General features: G+C 51.8%; 1 protein-coding gene across 1 annotated transcript; it reads left to right on the forward strand.

Annotated features, from left to right (window-relative positions):
* Positions 1-12,939: 12,939 nt before the first annotated feature.
* LOC133357125 (uncharacterized) lies at positions 12,940-18,574 on the forward strand. The gene is made up of 2 exons (XM_061574916.1): positions 12,940-15,984; positions 18,150-18,574. Exons 1-2 carry the CDS (start codon positions 14,640-14,642, stop codon positions 18,347-18,349), a joined length of 1,545 nt encoding a protein of 514 aa, XP_061430900.1. The 5' UTR covers positions 12,940-14,639; the 3' UTR covers positions 18,350-18,574.
* Positions 18,575-18,833: the final 259 nt, after the last annotated feature.

An 18,833-nucleotide genomic window follows, 5' to 3' on the forward strand; every position in this document is an offset into this window, starting at 1 on the left:
GGGGGCAGCCCTGTGGGGACCTGCAGGTTGGGGCGGCCGTGGTCTGGGTACGATCGCCCCTGAGCTCTGAGCTGTGGAGTGAGAGTTCGACACAGGCACCTGGTGCACAGGGGCGTGCATGCGTCGCACTCACAGGATATGCAGTATATGTGTGTGTGTGTACCCACTGTGTGTGTGTACCCTGTGTGTGTGCATACCCACTGTGTGTGTGTGTACCCTGTGTGTGTACCCACTGTGTGTGTGCGTACCCAGTGTGTGTGTGCGTACCCAGTGTGTGTGTGTACCCACTGTGTGTGTGTGATGTGGTAGTTTAGTCCCACCTTGGTTAGGGGTTAGAGTTGGGGCTTAGGGGTTGGGGGTTAGAGTTGGTGCTTAGAGGTTGGGGGTTAGAGTTGGGGCTTAGGGGTTGGGGGTTAGAGTTGGGGGCATTTGGCGTCTCTCTGGGGTCCCTGGTCCCCTTGGCAACGCCACGCAAGGCTCTGGTGGGGGCCCCTCATGGCCCCCACTCGCATTCAGCCGCCAGATTGTCATCCATACACACCACACACACCGCACCCCACACACACCACACCGCACATACCACACACCCCACACACCACACACACCACACACACCACACATACGCACACCACACACACCACACACACCACACGCCAAACACCGCACACACGACAGGACATTTGCTCGTGTGATTGGTCGAGGCGGCCACGCTCATGCCGCTGCTTGCTGCATGCCGGCCCGAGTCTCCGTGTCACTCCAATCCTGACACCACGCGCAGTCGTCTGCCTGCTGCCTGTGCGCTGCTCCATGCCCCGCGTCTCCCCCCTCACGTCCCCTCCCCCCGACGTCTCCCCCATCTCCCCCCGCCGTGTGCTCATCAACCACGCGACACCTGGCGACCTTAACAAGGGAAACATCTCGAGCGACGTTTCAGGCAATGTTCTTTCTCCATGGCACGGGGGGGGGGGGAGCAGTGTCCATGGACACGGTGGCGGCCGAGTGTCGTTGGCCGTGCTTTGTGCATCGTCGCCACCGCCACCATCACCGTCTATGACGACGATGACGACAAGAAGTTATTAATTATAATAAACTTCAACAGCGACGACGATAACAATGAAGTTATTAATTATAATAAACTTCAACAGCGATGACGATAACAATGAAGTTATTAATTATAATAAACTTCAACAGCGATGACGATATGACGCCTTTGTTTGACCAACTTCGTCTCCCAGAGTGCACGTGGGCAGCTCAGATCGGCTTGCAGAGTAGGGGGTGGCAACCACCGACGCTGACCGGCAACGGGGTCTTAGTGCGCTCACATGGCAGTCGCCTCGGACGAGATGTCCGAGGCGACTCATCCAGCAGTGGATGAGCGGAGCCCTACACGGTCCGAGGGGCCCTACGCGGGGGTTGGTGGCCAGCGACACACACACACAGGGACACACACGGACGGACACACACACACGGGCGGACACACACAGGTACACACCCAACCCCCTTGCTGTACTTCCACCACCCGTCAACCATGCACGCTGGGACACTGCAGGGCGCTGTTGCCGCTGGTGTTGTCTCTGCTCTCCACTGTTCTGGTTTTGTTTGAATTCTTCGCTTCATCTCACTGATTGGTGGACTCACTGATTGGTGGACTCACTGAGTGGTGGACTCACTGGTTGGTGGACTCACTGGTTGGTGGGCTCACTGATTGGCGAGTGCGCTAATTGGCTAATTTATCTGATCGATTACAAAAGCACGAATCCATAGAGGTCCAGTGGTGGATATTCCACATTCCTATGACGGGGCCGAGTAAGTCTCTATTTAACTCGCCTATACATACACACACACAAAGTGGTACTCATGTTATCGACCCTGAGAAGGAGGGCAGGATGATGGGCTGAAGCACCCAGCCGCCGGCTGTAGGTGCGGCTGTAACGCTACAAATACACTCGTACAAGGACTCACAAAACACTCACAAACACTCCCACCAAGACAAAGACGCTCACAAACACTCCCACAAAGACACGCGCAAACAAAGATCCCCCGTATAGCCTGTAACAGACTGTTAGGGCAAGTGCTGTTAGCGAGCACCCTTGAAGGCCGGCACGGCACACGAGGGGGTTGGGTGGCCAATACCACGCCCGGTCGCCTTTATCTCCCTAGTGGCGATGTTTAGTACCTGATACTCATTTGAGGCTGAGTCGACCTAGGGGAGGTTCTCAGGAACGATTCAGATAATCGTCACTAGTGGTGGTCGTGAGCAGGAATCGAACTCGGGTCGCCGGGTTCATTAGCGCAGTGCGCGCTCACCGCTACACTACCGCTCCACTCACACACTGACACACACACACACTGACACACACACACTGACACACACACACTGACACACACACACTGACACACATACTGACATACACACACACACTGACACATACTGACACACTGACACATACACACTGACATACACACACTGACATACACACATACTGACACACACTGACACATACACACACTGACACACACACACTGACATACACACACTGACACACACACACTGACACACACACACTGACACACACACTGACACTGACACTCACTGACACACACACTGACACTGACACTCACTGACACTCACTGACACTCACTGACACACTGACACTCACACATTGACACGCACACACTGACACACATTGACACACACTGACACATTGACACACACTGACACACACATTGACACACACATTGACACACACACTGACACACTGACACACACTGACACACACTGACACTGACATACATTAACACACACACTGACACACATTAACACACACACTGACACACACACACTGACACGCACACTGACACACACCCGCCCAGTCCCCTGCCTGGAGTGTTCCGCGTGACGGGGTTTGATCCCCAATTGGGGTGGGGCTCCTTTCGCTTCTGTTTGCCTTTTGCTTGTTAACGTTTTAACACGTTTTTAATTATTATTATGATTATTATTATAATGTTTATGATGATGTTGATGATGTTCGAGTTTTTTCGGGTGGGGGGTTTTTTTGACTTTGAGAAATAAATGACAACAAAAAATTCAAACTTAGAAGAAAAAATATATTGTTACGGAAAATGTTGTAACGATTACGAGAGAGGGTGGACGAGGGGGTGGAGCCGAGTAGTCGGGGTCGCCTCCCAGCTGGTGGACTATTTTAAACGTGGTGTGGACAACAACAACCAGGTAGAGCAACGGGTACACGACGACACTCGCAAACGGACGAATTGAGACGACGCAAATCAGTCAACAAAGACAAGTCAACAAAAACGAGTCAACCGAGGAGACAAATAGACACGTCAACAAAGACGAGCAAACAGACAAGTAAACAAAGACGAGTCAACATAAACAAGTCGGACCGGTAAACAGGCGTCAACACGCTGGGATCTGCGTGTTCCTCAGACGCCGTTCCAAGAACATGTGGTCGTGCGTCACGTGGTCGTGCATCACGTGACCTCCAGGCCTTGTTGGGCCCCACGTGGTGATGACGATGACGACCACGATGATGGAAGGGGATGAGTTCACCACGTGGCCCGGGTGTGGGGAGGGGGACCCCCACACTGGAAACCTGGGGGCCTGCCGCTGCTGTTCCTGGGGGTGTGCAGCCGCTCCCCCCCCATGTTGCGTTCAAAGGGACATCGTCTTGACTCTACGACGGGGATTGCAAGGGGATGTGTGGACCCCCCCTATGTGGTCCTCAAGTGGGATGCCAAGGGAATGAGGGTGTCACTAGAGGGGACCTCAAAGCATCTCCCAGATATCCAGGGGGTGGGTTCCAAAGGGATGGACACGTCCATCAAGGGGATTCTGAAGGGACTCTTGGATTGACCAGGGACTAGACAGGAACCGGAACTGGTCCCCCTCAGCCTGGGTGGAGGGGAGGGGGGTGTTCGGGGTATCTCCTTTATCCCCTCTAACCCCCCACTGGTGTTTGCTTTCCGAATCGGCTCGTAGGCGAAATTAGATCCAGTTCGACTCCGATGTTAATTCTCCCGAATCCGATTCCATTCTACCCCCCCACCCTTCTACTCCAATTTAAAATTGGACTCTGACCCCCCCACGACCCCCCCCCCCACGACCCCTCCCCGAGCCCCGATGGAGTTTCGAGTCCAGTTTTCGAATTCCTTCATATGGTCGCGGTGCTGCGGCGTTGTATGAGAAAGGGGGACTGAGAGGGGGGAAGAGAGGGGGGGGGGGAAGAGGGTGGGGGGAGTCGCTCCTCGGGGTGCTGGCAGAGGAACCTCACTCAGTCGGATGGAAGTGAAAATAGTGAACGGGGGTTGGGGTGGTGGGAACGATTCAGGTAATCGTCTCACCTCCCCCCCCTTCCTTTCTGGACGATGTCCGCCACTCTGTGAGTAGAGACAGGGGGGGCGAGTAGAGACGGGGGGGGGGGTGTCGCTTCATCGGTGCTCTCCCTGCCATTTGGCCTCGCCGAGTCGATCGCGGATTCGTGGTCGGTGTTTCGATCAACGCGGCAATTTGTCGCGGACTGGCGACTTATAATTAACTAATTAACGAATTAATGATTCGCCGGCTTCGCTTGGATTGGCCAATTGCGAGTGGCTGGACCCCGTGCGGTGCTGGTGCGCCTAGATCCACTTCGTGGGGAAATCCGTGCAGGCGAATAACGCTGCCGGAAACGCGGTCTGGGTTGTGATGGTGGGTGGGGGGGTGTTTATGTAATGAACTCTGACTTATTGGCCACTCGTGTGACACGTGGAATCACCAGCATGGCTTAATTGTGACGTCACTCATCTCGCGAATCGGCGTGCACGGCCCCACTGTGTGACGTCGCTTCCCCACCGACCGCCACCGTCACGCCACGTGTTGCCTCGTTATGATTTGTGAGTGTTTTGTCGCGTGTACATCGGTTGGTTGGTTTGTTTGTTTTGCTTCGGGTGTTCGTTTCTTTCTCTCGGCAGAGTGTTCACCGAATTAATCTCGACCGACTGTCACGCCTGAGCTGCGTGACTCCTCACGTGGTCGTCGTCGTTGTTGTTGTTACTGCTGTTGTTGCGGGGCTATGGGAGGGGGGAATTCATTGTTGGGGAACCGAGCGAAGTGGCGGTGTCTTGCTGTGCTCTCTCGGTGTGCCCATCACGACTATGCAAATTGCTTCCGTCACACAGCCCGTATCTCACCACCATCATCATCAGCAGTAGAACCACACAGCCCGTGTCTCATCATCATCAGAAGTAGAACCACACAGCCCGTGTCTCATCATCAGCATCAGCAGTAGAACCACACAGCCCGTGTCTCATCATCATCATCAGCAGTAGCACTATACAGCCCGTGTCTCATCATCAGCAGCAGTAGAACCACACAGCCCGTGTCTCATCATCAGTAGCAGTAGAACCACACAGCCCGTGTCTCATCATCAGCATCAGCAGTAGAACCACAGCCCGTGTCTCATCATCATCAGCAGCAGTAGAACCACACAGCCCGTGTCTCATCATCAGCAGTAGAACCACACAGCCCGTGTCTCATCATCATCATCAGCAGTAGAACCACACAGCCCGTGCCTCATCATCATCATCATCAGCAGTAGAACCACACAGCCCGTGTCTCATCATCATCAGCAGTAGAACCACACAGCCCGTGTCTCATCATCATCAGCAGTAGAACCACACAGCCCGTGGCTCATCATCATCATCAGCAGTAGAACCACACAGCCCGTGTCTCATCATCATCAGCAGTAGAACCACACAGCCCGTGTCTCTTCATCATCAGCAGTAGATCCACACAGCCCGTGCCTCATCATCATCATCAGCAGTAGAACCACACAGCACGTGTCTCATCAGCAGTAGCACTACACAGCCCGTGTCTCATCATCATCAGCAGTAGAACCACACAGCCCGTGTCTCATCATCAGCATCAGCAGTAGAACCACACAGCCCGTGCCTCATCATCATCAGCAGTAGAACCACACAGCCCGTGTCTCATCATCATCAGCAGTAGAACCACACAGCCCGTGTATCATCATCATCAGTAGTAGAACCACACAGCCCATGTTTCATCATCAGCAGCAGTAGAACCACACAGCACGTGTCTCATCATCATCAGCAGTAGAACCACACAGCCCGTGTCTCATCATCATCATCAGCAGTAGAACCACACAGCCCGTGTCTCACCATCACCATCACCACCACCATTATCATCACCGCCACCATCAGCATCACCACCACCATCATCAGTATCGGCAGCAGCTCTGTGCGGAGTCCGCTGAGTCCCTGCATCGTCTCCGAGTCGTCTCCGGGTGTATTGAGGTCTTGGTTCAGGGACCGCCGAGAACCCAGAGACTCCTGCAGACGTCCCTCGTCTAACGCTTCCCCCCCCCATTCCCCCTCTCTCCCCCCATAGCGCAAATCCGCAGTTAAGCGATTAATATTTTAGGAGCAGACTTCACACTTGCGATTACGTGTTTCCACAGTTACGTGCTCAAGACAAAAAAAAATCAAGAAAAACTAAAAACATTCGTTCGTTTCCTTCGTTTCGTTCATTTTTTAGTCCAGATCTCCCTTTCCCTGGCGACAGACTCTAGCACTATTGCACTCTACACTACTACACACTACTAGACACTACTATACACTATCTACTACTATACACTACTACACACTACTACTATACATTAATATACACGACTACTATACATTACTATACACTACTACTATACATTACTATACACTACTGTACACTACTATATACTATACACTATCTACTACTATACACTACTATACACTACTACTATACACTACTATACATTACTAAACACTACTATACACTCATATACACTACTACACACTACTACACAGGGGCGGTTTCTTCATTAGGGCGATTGGGCGACGCACCACCAATGTCATTCAACCACAGAGTCACGCTAGCCGTCACTGTGCCTCTGTATAAAGTCCAATCAGCGTCATGTCACGTTCTGTGGAGTACCGCCTCTTTTTGGGCGATTTCACTCCGGCTGAGAATCGCCCCGAGTGGCCCCATAGACTTACATTCAAAGATGTTTTTTTTCGAACGGGGGCGCTGCCATGCATTCTCTATGGCTTCCGGGAGGGCTCGCCCTAACGTGCTTACTTCATCATACGTAAGCACGTTTCATCCAACAATATAATTTGTCGCCACCTAGTGGAATCTTTAATAAAAGAAACTTGAGTGGATTTAATTAATAGTGAGTATAGAAACAAACAAGATGTATTGTAAGAGTCACTTTATTTTTCATTAATATTAAAGAAGTAAAGTTGCCTTTACATGCTTAAGCTGTTAATTTATCCATTGCATGGGTGGACCTTAACAATCATCCAGACATTTGCCCCCCCTGAGAGATTTAGCAGGAGCCGCCACTGCTACTACACACTACTAGACACTATATACTACTACACACTACTACACACTTCTAAACACTACTATTATACACTACTAAACACTACTATACACTACTATACATTACTATACACTACTATACATTACCAGATCTGACCACGTGTTGATCGTCTCCACCCCTTTTAATACGCGGGTCACGTGGTACCTTTCCACCAATCCTGGTTAACCTCTGGAATCTTCTTGACTCCATCGTATGCTCCCGGGACCACGCCCCTGACTCGTCACCCCATTGGCTGTGGCTAAAGCCAGCAGAACCAATCCTCTACTTACAGATGTCACCTTCCCATTACGTCAGGGCCACGCCCCTAGACTTCCCCCCATTGGCTATGGGCCAGGACCGGCAGAGCCAATCATCATAACGAGGTGTGATCCATCAGCAACCCGGATATATCCTCACATTACATATACACTACTATACATTACTACACACTACTAAACACTACTATCTACTACTATACACTACTACACATTACTAAACACTACTATACACTACTACACATTACTATACACTACTATACACCATCTACTATCCACTACTATACACGACTATACACTCCTATTCACTACTACACTTTACTAAACACGACGATACACTACTATACACTACTGTACACTACTATACACTATCTACTACATTGTTGGGGTCACAAAAAGGATCTCCAAAATCTTGATAAAACACAAGATCCAGGCCCGATTCAACACCGTACATAAAATCCGTAATCTGGTCCCGTCTGTAAAAGATGTGGTTCTAGACATACAGTACCATGGCGTCTACAAACTAAGTTTCCTCTGTGGTAGCAGTTACATTGGAGAAACCAAACGACATGTCTCGGACCGCATCCGTGAACATAAAGCAGACTTGAAACACGGTAGGACAAACACCTCATCCGTGGCAGATCACTGTTACAATTCAGTGAGCTCACATGATATTGACTTCTCCAAGACAGAGGTTCTCTGCAAGCCATCTGGCTACCATGAGAGATTCGTTCATGAGGCGATCCACATATACAAACACAGACAATTTCAACCGAGAAGATGGATTCTGGCTTAGCAATCATTGGAAGGACGTAATAAACCATTTCGGATCTTAACTGATTGTGTTCACGTTTATGGTGACTTTCAGACCGCGTTCCACTCACTGGCATTGTATTCTCCGCAGCTTAATACAATGTACAAAGTAATATATAGTATCGTAATTGTATAGTTAATATACAGCAGTGTGATATACATTAGGGTGGGTAGAATAATACATAGGTTTATAGCAATACAGTATGTAATTTAATGTTGGGTTTGTCTATGGCAGTATATAGTACGGTGTAGACTCGTGTGATGTAAGAGAAAAAAGTTTAGATGGAAGCATATTATATTTTTACGACGTAGAATTGTAATGTATTACTTACTGTTAGTAACTCAGCTTATTGTAGAGTATATTTAGTATACTGATGATACTATGTACTTTATACTTTAGTTGTTTACGTGGTGGTTTTAGTTACTGCAGCTACATACTAATAACACTTCTTCCCTTTATTAATGCTACCCCTATCCCCTCCCTTTGATGCTGCGAATCCTGCATAATGCACGGGCATAATTAGTACTAATCACATACCTGCATTTCCCATAAATATGCTAAATTCCTCTTGATATGCAAATTATTTTGTCAAGGCGCCCTTTCCCCCCCTTCCAACCCAGCTTATATATATATGCTCCAAGCACATGTGCTGTTTCATTCAGACACTGTCGCCTCGACAGACCTGGTTTTCACCTGTGGACGGCTGCTTGCGTTGTGGCCGAAACGTGAGAATTATTTTTTTATGTTTTATTTTATTATTTTATTACTTTTCTTCTACGTGACTTTACCGAAAGAACCAAGAAGATGAATCCCTGCAGTCACGAAAGCTTTAAATCGAAATGATACCACTCACTGTTGGCGCCTGGAATGTGCGCACTTTGATGGACACATTTGGATAAAAAAAGACCTGAGAGACGCACCGCCCTGGTGGGCAGAGAGCTAGCCAGATACAATGTGGATGTTGCTGCCCTTAGTGAGACCCGACTGGCCAATACTGGACAGGTGACTGAAGTGGGTGCAGGTTACACATTCTTCTGGAGCGGACGAGGCCAGGAGGAGAGACGTGATGCTGGTGTTGGTTTTGCAGTAAAAAACACCTGGTCAACTAACTGGCAAGCCAACCCAAGGGTTTAAACGACCGTTTAATGACCTTAAAGCTCCATCTATTGGGTAAAAAGGAGGCCACCATCATCATTGCCTATGCCCCTACCATGACCAACTCCGACGAGATCAAAACCAAGTTTTATGATGACCTGGAAGTCATTATTGCTGCCACAGCCAGCTCGGACAAACTCCTGATACTTGGTGACTTCAACACCAGAGTTGGAAGTGACCATCAATTATGGAATGGAGTCATAGGTGCACATGGCATTGGAAAATGTAACAGCAATGCAGGTCTTCTACTACTGGTATGTTGGCCAGCGTCAGAGACCAGCAAGAACTCCCTGATCCATTCCCAATCACAAACGGGGTGAAGCAAGGCTGCGTTTTAGCACCAATGCTCTTCAGCATGGTGTTTTCTGCCATGCTGCAAGACTCCTTCCAGAACCACAACACTGGGATTAGCTTCATCTACCGTTTTGACGGTGGCTATTCAATCTGCGGAGGATGCAAGCCAAAACTAGTTGGAGGAAGTCACTGTTCGAGAATTGTTTTTGCTGATGACTGTGCTCTGGCTGCTGGCTCAAATAAAGATCTACAGGACAATATGGACCACTTCTCCTTGGCTTGTAACAACTTCGGCCTAACAATCAGCACAAAGAAGACTGAAGTCCTATACCAACCTGCTCCTGGAAAACCCTACACTGAGCTCACCATCTTTGTGAATGGGCAAAAGCTTTCAGCCATTGACAAGTTTACTTACCTTGGTAGTACTCTGTCTCGCACTGTGCACATAGATGATGAAGTTAACATTAGGATAGTCAGGGGCAGTGTCGCCAGAGAGAGACAGACTGCGACACACAGAGACACACAGAGACACACAGAGAGAGACAGACTGAGACACACAGAGACAGACTGAGACACACAGAGACAGACAGAGAGACAGACTGAGACACACAGAGACAGACTGAGACACACAGAGACAGACAGAGAGAGACAGACTGAAACACACAGAGACACACAGAGACAGACAGAGAGAGACAGACTGAGACAGAGAGAGACAGACTGCGACACACAGAGACACACAGAGACAGACAGAGAGAGACAGACTGAGACACACAGAGACACACAGAGAGAGACACAGAGACAGAGAGAGAGAGAGAGACTGATACACACAGAGACAGACTGAGACACAGAGACAGACACAGAAAGACAGACTGAGACACACAGAGACAGAAAGAGAGAGACAGATTGAGACACACAAGAGACAGACAGAGAAAGACAGACAGAGACAGACTGAGACACACAGAGACAGACAGAGAAAGACACACAGAGACAGATAGGTTGAGACACACAGAGACAGAGAAAACAGACAGACTGAGACACACAGAGACACACAGAGACAGACAGAAAGAGACAGACAGAGACAGACAGAAAGAGACAGACAGAAAGACAAACAGAGACAGACTGAGACACACAGAGACACACAGAGACAGACAGAGAGAGAGACAGACTGAGACACACAGAGACAGACTGAGACACACAGAGACAGACAGAGAAAGACAGAGACACACAGAGATAGACAGAGAGAGACAGACTGAGACACACAGAGACAGACAGAGAAAGACAGAGAGAGACACACAGAGACAGACAGAGAGACAGACAGAGGCACAGAGAGAGAGAGACAGACTGAGACACACAGAGACACACAGAGACAGACAGAGAGAGAGACACACAGAGACAGACCGACAGAGAGAGACAGACTGACAGAGAGAGACAGACTGACAGAGAGAGACAGACTGGCTTTAACGACGCTGCTGCTGCTGCGTTTGGCAGTGGTGCACAGAGCACAGCAAACGTCGCCTCACAACACGCGCCGTGTCCAACAACAACAGCGACAGCGACAACAACAACAGCGACAGTGACAACAACAACAACAGCCACAGCGACAACAACAACAGCCACAGCGACAACAACAACAACAGCCACAACGACAACAACAACAGCCACAGCGACAACAACAACAACAGCCAGAGCGACAACAACAACAACAGCCACAGCGACAACAACAACAACAGCCACAGCGACAACAACAACAACAGCCACAGCGACAACAACAACAGTCACAGCGACAACAACAACAACAACAGCCACAGCGACAACAACAACAACAGCCACAGCGACAACAACAACAGCCACAGCGACAACAACAACAACAGCCACAGCGACAACAACAACAGCCACAGCGACAACAACAGCCACAGCGACAACAACAGCAACAACAGCCACAACAACAGCCACAGCGACAACAACAACAACAGCCACAACACCAACAGCCACAGCGACAACAACAACAACAGCCACAGCGACAACAACAACAACAGCCACAACGACAACAACAGCCACAGCGACAACAACAGCAACAACAGCCACAACAACAGCCACAGCGACAACAACAACAACAGCCACAACACCAACAGCCACAGCGACAAAAACAACAACAGCGACAACAACAAAACACCGCCGTAGCTTAAGAAGGAGAACAAGACGAACACATATCTCGTCGTCAACGTTTCGGGCAACAGTCCTTCTTGACAGCACGTGGACTGAGATACTCCGTAGAGAGAGAGGGGGAGCGTAACGAGAGTTGGAGGTGACAATTTTATTGAAACATGTTCTCTGATTACACCGATTTCTGTTTAAAATTGTTACGTAATTACCGAAACAAAGTTCCTCTGACTATTACAGCCATTATCCACTCTCTCTCCTGACCAGTCTATGTGCTACGAAGATGGGCCACTACCCGAAACGTTGCCTGTTGTACATTTTCTAGTGCAGAGGGATCTGTTCGACAAAGAGCCTCAGGTGTTGATGTGCATTGTGAGATTACACGATCTCAATGCGTGACGTCGCGTCCCTGACTCAGCTGATCCTTCCATCTCCTCTCTGCAGCAAGTGGGCAGCACAGCAAGTAGACTCGTGACACGTGCTGCATCACTTCGTATAGAGCGCGGTGCGGCGATTGCTATTTGACCATACTTCACCACGCGAATCAGTGCAGGTTAGCCAAGGTGGAGAGCCCTGCCAACGATAAACATCGAATGTCGCCCCAACGTTCAGTTCCAACGTTATGCCAACGGTTCCGGGCCGCGTGCCAGCGACGTTTGGTCCAACGTTTTAAATCACAAGTTGGACCTTCCCCGGTTGTAGAGGCGTGCGAGCGCGGCGATGGAGGAGACATCGGCAGACAGAGTCGAGGCCAAATAACGACGACCGCGAGGCCACGCGGGCGATGATGTCGGCGAAGTCCTTGCTCGGTGCCCGATGACGATCACATGGGGGGTGGGGGGGGCATGGGGGGCTCTTGGCACAGGGGACGGTAAACAGCGGGACGCGTCGAAGGTTGGAAGAGAGATCATTCGGCCGATCGGCCATGGGTTCACTGACTGAGATGGCTGGCAGATGCACCAACTGTGCCCCCTGCTGTGACAACTTGCTGCGCTTTAGCTGCCCGGCGCTCCGCTCGTTTTGTTGTGAGCGTCGGAGGCCACCATCGAGGCGTGCGGCACACCGTGGCCACGCTCTTGTGAGGGAGGCCACGGGGATCGTTTTTTTCCCCGTCCTCCGCGAGTGGCGACGCGGAGTAAGGGAGCACTAAAAATACCCCAACAAAAATTAAACAAACACGATTTGTTGTTCTTGTTACCAGGAGCTACACAGCTCGTGTTTTTAAAGAAGCGACCTGGCTATTACAAACGATACTGCGACAAAGTGGCGGTTCGTCATCGTCATCACGTGGGAATTTAAAACCCCACAGCCGAATACTCTGAAGGCGCGGTGAAGTTGGTTCTAAATGTGGAGGGAGAATCCGGAGAGACACCGAAAACACCACATACACAGCAGCAGCATGCGTCAGGGTCTGGATCAAACCCACGCCCTCCTGTGTACCAGGCGAGGTAGTCAACATCTCCGAGCCGACGCGGCGTCCCAGGACTGGTTGCGAAGCGCTGCAACAAGCGCCGGACGCGCTACGAAGAAGGTTGGGCTGACGTTGGCATCTTCACTGGGTCACCAGCGCCCTGCAATCAATATTGGCCGTGGTCTATCGGCTGCTGGATGGTGTAACTCCCATCCCAAGCCGGGCTCGCCCCTCTAATGGTCAGCATCATCATAATAGTTTGCATAACTGGCTACCGATAACCGGTTATCCATAACTGGTTAATGAAAATCGGTTACCGATGCTCGATAACTGGGCATCCGGGCGGCGGCGGTGGCAATGTAGCTGACTTTAATCATCCAGCACTGTTATGGAGGCATAGGCCGCAACGAGGGTTGGCGGATCACATACAGATGGGTCGCTGTGAAACTCCCTTCCCCTGTTCCATCTCACTTCCTCCTACAGCAGGAGAGTATGTGGGATAAGCTCCATCTGTTCCATCTCACTCCCTCCTACAGCGGAGTGTGTGGACTAATCTCCATCTGTACCATCTCACTCCCTCTTACAGCAGAATGTATGTGTAATAACAGCCATAGAGGGTTCACGTGGGGATTGGCTTGGCGGTCCTGCTTTGCAGCCAATAAGGGTTGAGACAGGGAGCATGGCCTCTGCGTGGTCACGGCATGTTAGCAGGGGTGATTGGCCTGGCCATTCGGGGCCCCAGCTAATGGGGAGCCGGATCAGAGGCGTGGTCCCGGGATTGACAGGGAACCATCGAGAACGGTCAATGCTGTCTATAGAGGATTGGCTGGGGGTACCACGTGACGAAGGGATTAAGAGAGAGAGAGAACGATCGAGAGCAGACTGGGGAACGACAAGAGCAAGAGTTACGCGCGTACGGGGGCTCTGGGTGCCACATGCGCGGTGGGGACTTGGTGTGAAGTCTGCCCTCTCTCCGTTGTCTGCCAGCAACGGAGAGTGTGTGAGTAAAGTGTATTTGTGGAAATAAAAAGGACTGATTCCGAAGCCGTCTCAAGAAGGTTTATTACACTTGTGTCAGAAGTGCTTCTGCGACTGTTTGGACGATCGTCAAGATGTCCAAGCACCCCAGAAAAAAGAACCTGCCCGTGCCTCCATCGGAGGAAGAGGTCGAGACGGATGAAGATGAGCTGTTGGGAGCTACAGCCCCTATGCCGCCTGCTGATAATACTCTCCTCGACGCCTCTCAGCGTCGACCGGGGGAAGATGCGACCACCGCAGGAACAAAAGACGAATGGCGGCTGATGGCGGAGCAGATTGAGTCATTACGCGCCATTCTGCTAAGCCTGGTGACCGCGGTGGCGTCCTCACCAGCCGTGGGTCGCCAGATCGCCGATCAACTGGACGCCGCGGGAAGGGGTCCTGCAAAGGAATCTGAGTCCGCCATTGCTCCTGCCACGTGGGAGGACGCCGTCGTTTTGGGTGGGGCGGCTGCGCCGGGGCCGTCGGCCGCCATTTTGGGCGCGCCTACCGCCACGCGGCCGCCGGACGCCATTTTGCCTGCAATGGGTGGAGAGCGGGAACGGCAGTCGGAGACGCCCGCGGCGCGCGCTTGCCATCGCGGACATCGCCTTCCACAAATTAAAGAATTTATCGCCGGGGGCGATTTGAGTGCTTTTACGTGGCGCTTCGAGTCAGCTTTTAGATCCGTTAACTGGACGGAGGATGAAGCGCTGGGAGCGCTACCTACACTGCTTGATGATGTTTCTCTGGGGGTCTTCCGCTCCATCCCGGCGTCCAAGAAGAAGACACTGCGAGATGCGTTCGCAGAGATGGCGGAATTTTATGACCCACCGACGTCAGCCACCAGAAAATTTATGTCGCATCGCCGAGGATCGGAGGAGTCGCCTTTGGCTTATCGGGGGGCGTTGATGGCGCTGGCCATGGCTGCCTACCCCGACGCGACGGCCGATCATTTGGATCCTCTCATCCTTTCCCGTATGCTGAAGTTGTCTCAGGAGCTCAACATTTCTCTACCAGTGTGCGGCCACGAACCGCTTACATCGCGATGGGTGGCGCGCTGCCTGGACGCTAAGTTTAACATCACGCACAGGGACCAGATGGCGGCGTGGACGGGGAAACCCGAAATCGACGGGCCGCCCTTGGGGTGGTCTCCACGACGGGTTGTCCACTGCTCCGACGACTCTGGCGACGACGACGTGCTGGCTGCTGCTGTTCCGCACGGGATTCCGGGACGGCGGCTGCGCGAGTGGGGACTACGCAGCCCATCCACGTGCGGGGGCCGGGTCATCCGACCGCCGGCCGATGACGGCCGCGTGTTTCAAGTGCTGCAGACGAGGCTATTTCGCCCGCGACGGCCGCTGCCGACCTCTGCTTTTGCCTCTTCCGCCGAGGGGACCTTCATCTCCTCCACCTGCTGCGGAACTGCAACAACCTCGGGCGAGTCGGCACAAATCGCACACCCGGCAGGTCATGTCACATCATTCATCCACTCGCACTCATTCTTACACTCCTAAGGATAATTTTACTTCTCCTGCTCAATTTACACGCTCTGCTACACAGTGGAAGAAATTGGCTCGCAGGGTTGTGGCTGCGGCGTCGGGCTCGTCGACGGTACGGGGTACCATCGACGGCGTTGACGTCCGTATCTTGGTAGACACGGGCGCGTCTGCTACCATCATTTCAGATGTTATTTTTCATTTGTTGTCCATTCCTACGTCGCGGATACGCAGGGTTAATGATGCGTGTGTTGCCGCAAATGGGGGAAGCATGGGTATCTGTGGTCAGGTAGATGTGATCATCGCTATCGGAAATATTACCGCCGCAGGACCTGTGTTAATCTCTCGCTCGCTAGCTGTTCCATGCTTGCTTGGTACTGATTTTCTGCGCCGGATGCCGCTGAGAATACGGGTCGACCAGGACTGTTTGGAAATGCCGGGGGATCGTAGGATGGCGTTCCTGCCTTCCCTGCTGGGCAATGCGCCTACAGGTAACGCAGTTACTGCTGTAGTTGCTGCTACGGTGGAGGTTCCGTCGGGAGCGCAAATGCTCATTCCGCTGCATTACCGAAAACCCCTTCAAATGGGAAGGGATGCGAAGGGCGTGCTATTATCTCCATCGAATTCAGTATCTAAATCTTTTTCTTTGGCGGCGGCACAAACGATCGTGCGACCAGGTCAGGCACCTTTCATACAGGTGTTGAATGGGGGACCTGACCGCGTTGTTGTTCCGGAGGGATCGGTGCTAGCTCACGCCACTACCGATTTCGCCTCTTGTGACAAAACGCCACGCGCCTGGATGCCCGCGGGTGGGCCTCCGCACGATCGTTTACAAGAACGCTGGATCGCAGATTTATGCGGAGAGAATTCTTCCTTGTCGAATGAACAAAGGAACGCCCTGCGTTCACTATTGCTACGGTACGCTGATGTTTTCAGCAGAAATGATTTGGATCTGGGCCGCACGTCGCTTTTGTCGCACCATATTGACACCGGTGCGGCACCTCCCATCTGTATGCACTCTCATCGCATGAGCCCGGCGGAAAGGGAACACGGGCGCGGAGCAGGAGATGAATTGCTGGCGGCGGATATTATTTCGCCATCCAACAGCAATTGGGGCGTGCCCGTCGTTCTGGTTAAGAAAAAAGATGGTGGTACGCGGTTTTGCGTTGATTTCCGCCGGTTGAACAAAATTTCGGTGGCGGACGCGTACCCCTTATCGAGGATGGATGACTCATTGGATGCTTTATCGGGTGCTAAATTTTTTTCCACCCTTGACCTGTCCTCGGGCTTCTGGCAGCTTCCCCTCGATGATGAGTCGAAAACCAAAACGGCATTCCGCACGCCGCAAGGTCTCTTTGAATTTAATCGGTTGCCTATGGGCTTGAATGCGGCTCCAGCGACGTTTCAGCGGCTCATGGAATTGGTGTTGGCTGGACTACAGTGGGAAACGTACCTCATATATCTAGACGATATAATTGTTTTCAGCCGCACGTTCGAGGAACACCTCCAATGCCTAGAGACGGTTTTTCAAAGAATGCGTGCGGCTGACCTTAAATTTAAACCTAAGAAATTCCACCTTCTGCAACATTCCATCCGTTACTTTTTTTTTGATGTATGGCCGTGAAAATGTTCCACCCATCGATGTGCAACTGAGTAAGCCGAGTAAACGACCGTCCAGCTCCTTGCCTGACCACGTGCGTGACTCACTTGAACGAGTAACGGAGGCGCGAGAGGCTGCCCGGTGTGCGACGGCCCGTGCCCAGGCAAGGAACGAATGGTATGCGCGTCGATCGCATACTCGCATGCCTTGGTCAGTGGGAGACCTGGCGTGGCTCCACTGCCCCCAGGTACCGGCGGGCACATCCCCCAAACTGCACAGGCCGTGGTGGGGGCCTGTGACGCTGGTAGATGTTCAGAACTCGCAAAGTATCCGTGTTCAGTACAGAAAACGGCGGTGGTATGTTCATTCCTCGCGACTTAAACCCTATGTTGACGCGCGTGTCGGTCCTTCATCCCCACTAGCTGACCTGCCGGGTTCTGCCGAGCCAACTACGCCGATTGTCACACCCGTTGATCCCAAGGGGGACTGTGTTGTGCCTCCTACAGATGAACAGGTTCTGAGGGCTGAGGAAGCCCCCGCTGCCCCCCCTCCAACGGGGCCTGCCCTGGACGTGACCAAGCACCAACAACTTACTTCTTCTTCGAGCCTTCTACCTCCTGTCCATCCGGAAGCAAAGCGACCATGCGCTGAAAGCGGAGAGGGTCCCGCGTCGCGTACGCAGTCGAAATCTCTCCCGTTTCGTTAACGTTTGATCATTTAGCTATTTTCCATGTCGTTACTGCGCTGCAGGGGCGCCCTAATGTATGTCGGGTTTTTCATGGGTGACTGTTTTTAAGTGTTGTTAGGCGCGGGGACGCCGTTTCACCCTCTACTGTTAAATGCACCTTGGTGCCCTAATAAGATGTTTTACGGAATTGGTTCATCACCCTTTTCCCAGCCGAGACGGCTAATTCTTTTTTCACCGGGGGGGGGGGGGGGGGGGGGGGGTGATGTAATAACAGCCATAGAGGGTTCACGTGGGGATTGGCTTGCCGGTCCTGCTTTGTAGCCAATAAGGGTTGAGACAGGGAGCATGGCCTCTGCGTGATCACGGCATGTTAGCAGGGGTGATTGGCCTGGCCATTCGGGCCCCAGCTAATGCGGAGCCGGATCAGAGGCGTGGTCCTGGGATTGACAGGGAACCATCGAGAACGGTCAATGCTATCTATGGAGGATTGTCTGGGGGGTAC

The sequence above is a fragment of the Lethenteron reissneri genome, chromosome 56, assembly GCF_015708825.2.
Source record: "Lethenteron reissneri isolate LAM-NWPU_2019-01 chromosome 56, ASM1570882v1, whole genome shotgun sequence".
NCBI classification, from domain to species: domain Eukaryota; kingdom Metazoa; phylum Chordata; class Hyperoartia; order Petromyzontiformes; family Petromyzontidae; genus Lethenteron; species Lethenteron reissneri.